The 4,580-nt window shown below is 43.6% G+C and overlaps 1 protein-coding gene across 1 annotated transcript in view; it reads left to right on the plus strand.

Moving 5' to 3' along the window:
• The window catches only part of LOC139663625 (CST complex subunit CTC1-like), an 11,353-nt gene extending 9,533 nt beyond the window's left edge, over nucleotides 1-1,820 (plus strand). Inside the window, exon 7 of the mRNA XM_071542347.1 lies at nucleotides 1,611-1,820. Within this exon, the coding sequence (XP_071398448.1) occupies nucleotides 1,611-1,667 (57 nt within the window). The 3' untranslated portion in view covers nucleotides 1,668-1,820. The remainder of the gene's footprint in view (nucleotides 1-1,610) is intronic.
• Nucleotides 1,821-4,580: the final 2,760 nt, after the last annotated feature.

The raw sequence follows: 4,580 nt of genomic DNA on the forward strand, positions 1-4,580 counted from the left end.
ACCCATTCACACACACATTCAATACACCAATGGCGGCAAGCTACCACGCAGGGTGCTGGCGCAACCCATCGGAAGCAATTTGGGTTCAGTATCTTGCCCAAGGACACTTCGACATGCGGACTGGAGGAGCCAGGGTTCGAACTACCAACCTTCTGATTAGTGGACGACCCGCTCTACCTCCTGAGCCACAGCCGCCCCAAGTTCTGGAATAGTTCTGGAATAGTTGAGGAATAGTTATGGAATAGTCTTTGAATAGATATGGAATAGTTGTAGAATAGTTGAGGAATAGTTATGGAATAGTTGTGGAATAGTCTTTGAATAGTTATGGAATAGTTGAGGAATAGTTGAGGAATAGTTATGGAATAGTTATGGAATAGTTGTGGAATAGTTGAGGAATAGTCTTTGAATAGATATGGAACAGTTGTGGAATAAGTGAGGAATAGTTATGGAATAGTCGTGGAATAGTCTGAATAGTTATGGAATAGTTGTGGAATAGTTTGAATAGTTATGGAATAGTTGTGGAATAGTTGAGGAATAGTTATGGAATAGTTGTAGAAATGTTGAGGAATAGTTATGGATAGTTGTGGAATAGTCTTTGAATAGTTATGGAATAGTTGTGGAATAGTTGAGGAATAGTTATGGAATAGTTGAGGAATAGTTATGGAATAGTTATGGAATAGTTGTAGAATAGTTGAGGAATAGGTTATGGAATAGTTGTGGAATAGTTGAGGAATAGTTATGGAATAGTTGTAGAATAGTTGAGGAATAGTTATGGAATAGTTGTGGAATAGTCTTTGAATAGTTATGGAATAGTTGTGGGAATAGTCTTTGAATAGTTATGGAATAGTTGTAGAATAGTTGAGGAATAGTTATGGAATAGTTGTGGAATAGTCTTTGAATAGTTGTGGAATAGTCTTTGAATAGTTATGGAATAGTTGTAGAATAGTGAGGAATAGTTGTAGAATAGTTGTGGAATAGTCTTTGAATAGTATGGTATAGTCTTTGAATAGTTGTGGAATAGTCTTTGAATAGTTATGGAATAGTTGTAGAATAGTTGAGGAATAGTTATGGAATAGTTGTAGAATAGTTGTGGAATAGTCTTTGAATAGTTATGGAATAGTTGAGGAATAGTTATGGAATAGCTGAGGAATAGTTATGGAATAGTTGTGGAATAGTCGTCCATTAGTTATGGGAATAGTTGTGGAATAGTTGAGGGATTAGTTATGGAATAGTCATCCAATAGTTATGGAATAGTTGAGGAATAGTTATGGAATAGTCGTCCAATAGTTATGGAATAGTTGAGGAATAGTTATGGAATAGTCGTCCAATAGTTATGGAATAGTTGAGGAATAGTTATGGAATAGTCATCCAATAGTTATGGAATAGTTGTGGTTAGTTGTGGAATAGTTGTGGAATAGTTGTAGAACAATTGTGTAATATTCATGGAATAGTTATGGAGTTGTCATGAAAAGTTATAGAATAGTTATGGAATAGTTGTGAAATAGTCATGAGCTGCTTTGGAATAGTCATGGAATAGTTTTGGAATAGTTGTCTGCTCTCTCTCTCTCTCCCTCTCTCTCTCTCTCTCTCTCTCTTTCTCTCTCTCTCAGGACTCCAGCAGGTTGTGGTGGAGGCAGTGTGTGTGTGTGGGTCAGATGTGTGTGTGACGGCGTTGCGTGTGTGTGTTCTGCGTGGCTGGAGAGGAAACAGCCTGCTGTGTGTGACCGACCAGTCCACACTACACACACACACACAGGACCACACACACAACACACACACACAGGACCACACACACACACACACACACACAGGACCACACACACAACACACACACACAGGAACACACACACAAACACACACACACAGGACCACACACACACACAGGAACACACACACACACACACACACAGGACCACACACACACACAGGAACACACACACAACACACACACACAGGACCACACACACAACACACACACACAGGAACACACACACAACACACACACACAGGAACACACACACACTCCTGTGGAAGATACACAATCTGACACACCTCTGACGTTGCACGATGATGACTCTGAGGAGGCGGAGCCAGAGAGAGACGTCATCCAATCAGCTGTCAAGATGAAACAGTCTAAAGTCATTGGTTATGAGGTAAGATACAGAGAATACTGCGCTCTGATTGGCTGTAAAGATCGTGCAAAAACGTAATTTCTACAAACCGTCTTTTTGGATACTGTTAATGGTAACTGTGGTCTGCTCTGGCCCCGCCCCTCTCCTCTGATAGGGCGTCGTGACCGAAGTACTAAGCGAGGGGGCGGGGCTGTACATGATTGACGGGAAGGTTTGTCTGTGTCTGGCCTATCAGCCGGCGATGAGGAGGAAACTCAGACCTGGAGACTCTGTGGAGTGAGAGAGAGAGAGAGAGAGAGAGAGACAAAGAGAGAGAGAGAGAGAGAAAAAGCGAGAGCGAAGAGAGAGAGGAGAGAGAGAGAAACAAAAATTTGATATGTTTCAATAAAGTTTAATAAAATGGAATTTTAATTAATTTAATTAAATAAATTAGATTTAAAATGTCAGTACCATAATGAAATTTCAGTACTAATAAAGTTGTGTTGAATCTCTGTCAGCTTCATGATGTCACTTCCTTACCGGCCCTGCCCCGACTTCACTCCAGCATCTTTGTGCCTGCCTGCGCTCCAGCCTGAGGGTCACGGCCTTCAGCAGGGTCACGGGGTCAGAGGTCAGCTGCCCCCGGCGATGAGGCGTTGCCACGGTTACTGCTGGAGAGAAACGTGGGCTTGGCTGAATACCTGTGGATCTGTCATGTGACCAGACGACTCAGGCAGAGTGTGTGTGTGTGTGTGTGTGTGTGTGATGTACAACACAAATGTAGGATGAAATATGTATGATGCAGAACATATTATGTACAGAGGATGCATAGGACATAGGATGAAGGAGAGGACACAAGATGAGGGAGAAAGGATATAGGATGAAAGATAGATGCAGGATGTAGGATGAGTGACGTAGGAGGAAGGACTTAGGATGCAGGATGCAGGACATGATGAAGGATACAGGATGTAGAATGGAGGACATAGGATGTAGGGTGAAAGAATTAGGATGTAGGATGAAGGATGCAGGATGTAGGACAAAGGATCTAGGACACAGGACATAGCATGAAGGATAGGACACAGGATGTAGGATGAGTGAATATAGGATGTAGGACGATGGACTTAGGATACAGACATAGGATGAAGGATAGGATGCAGGACACAGGATGAAGGATGCAGGATGAGTGATGTAGGACACAGGATGAAGGATGCAGGACATATGAAGGATACAGGATGTAGAATGGAGGACATAGGATGTAGGGTGAAAGAATTAGGATGTAGGATGCAGGATGTAGGACAAAGGATCTAGGACACAGGACATAGCATGAAGGATAGGACACAGGATGTAGGATGAGTGATATAGGATGTAGGACGAAGGACTTAGGATACAGGACATAGGATGAAGGATAGGATGCAGGACACAGGATGAAGGATGCAGGATGAGTGATGTAGGACACAGGATGAAGGATGCAGGACATGATGATGGATACAGGATGTAGGACAGGGTGAAGGATGAAGGATACGATGTAGGATAAGTGATGTAGGAGGAAGGACTTAGGATGCAGGACAAAGGACTTAGGATGCAGGACATAGGTGAAGGATAGGATGTAGGACACAGAGTGAAGGATGGAGGAGGTAGAATGAAGGATAGGATGTAGGGTGAAAGAATTAGGGCGTAGGATGAAGGATGCAGGATGTAGACAAAGGATCTAGGACGCAGGACATAGCATGAAGGATAGGACACAGGATGCAGGATGAGTGATATAGGATGCAGGATGTAGGACGAAGGACTTAGGATACAGGACATGATGAAGGATACAGGATGTAGAATGGAGGACATAGGATGAAGGATAGGATGTAGGACACAGCGAAGGATAAAGGAGGTAGAATGAGGACATAGGATGTAGGATGAAAGTTTAGGACATAGGTTGAATGATGTAGGATGCAGGATGTAGGACAAAGGATTTAGGAGGCAGGACATAGGATGAAGGATAGGATATAGCATGTAGGACACAGGATGATGCTCTCCTCTCTCTCTCTCTCTCTCTCTCTCTCTCCTCCCTCACTCTCTCTCTCTCTCTCCCTCTCTCTCTCTCTCTCTCTCTCTCTCTCTCTCTCTCTCTCTCTCTCTCTCTCTCTCTCTCTCTCTCTCTCTCTCTCTCCCTCTCTCTCTCTCTCCAGCCTGGTTCCCAGTCTTCTGAAGGAGGAGTGTGTGTGTGTGTTGGCGTGGAAGGTGATGGAGTGTGTGTGGAGAGGAGAGGAGGAAGAGGAGGAAGGAGAGATATCTACTCGGAGATGCTGGACGAGCCTCACACCTGTCCGCTGACTCAGGTACACACACACACACACACACACACACACACACACACACACACACACACACACACACACACACACACACACACACGGCATTAAAGATTCTTTGTGATGATTGACAGGTAGAACGTGGTGAGCAGTGGTGGAAAGTAAC

The sequence above is a fragment of the Centroberyx affinis genome, unplaced genomic scaffold (assembly GCF_046629955.1).
Source record: "Centroberyx affinis isolate AG114_WGS23_722 - 3 ecotype Tasmania unplaced genomic scaffold, CSIRO-AGI_Caff_v1 ptg004058l_1, whole genome shotgun sequence".
In the NCBI taxonomy this organism is placed as follows: Eukaryota; Metazoa; Chordata; class Actinopteri; order Beryciformes; family Berycidae; genus Centroberyx; species Centroberyx affinis.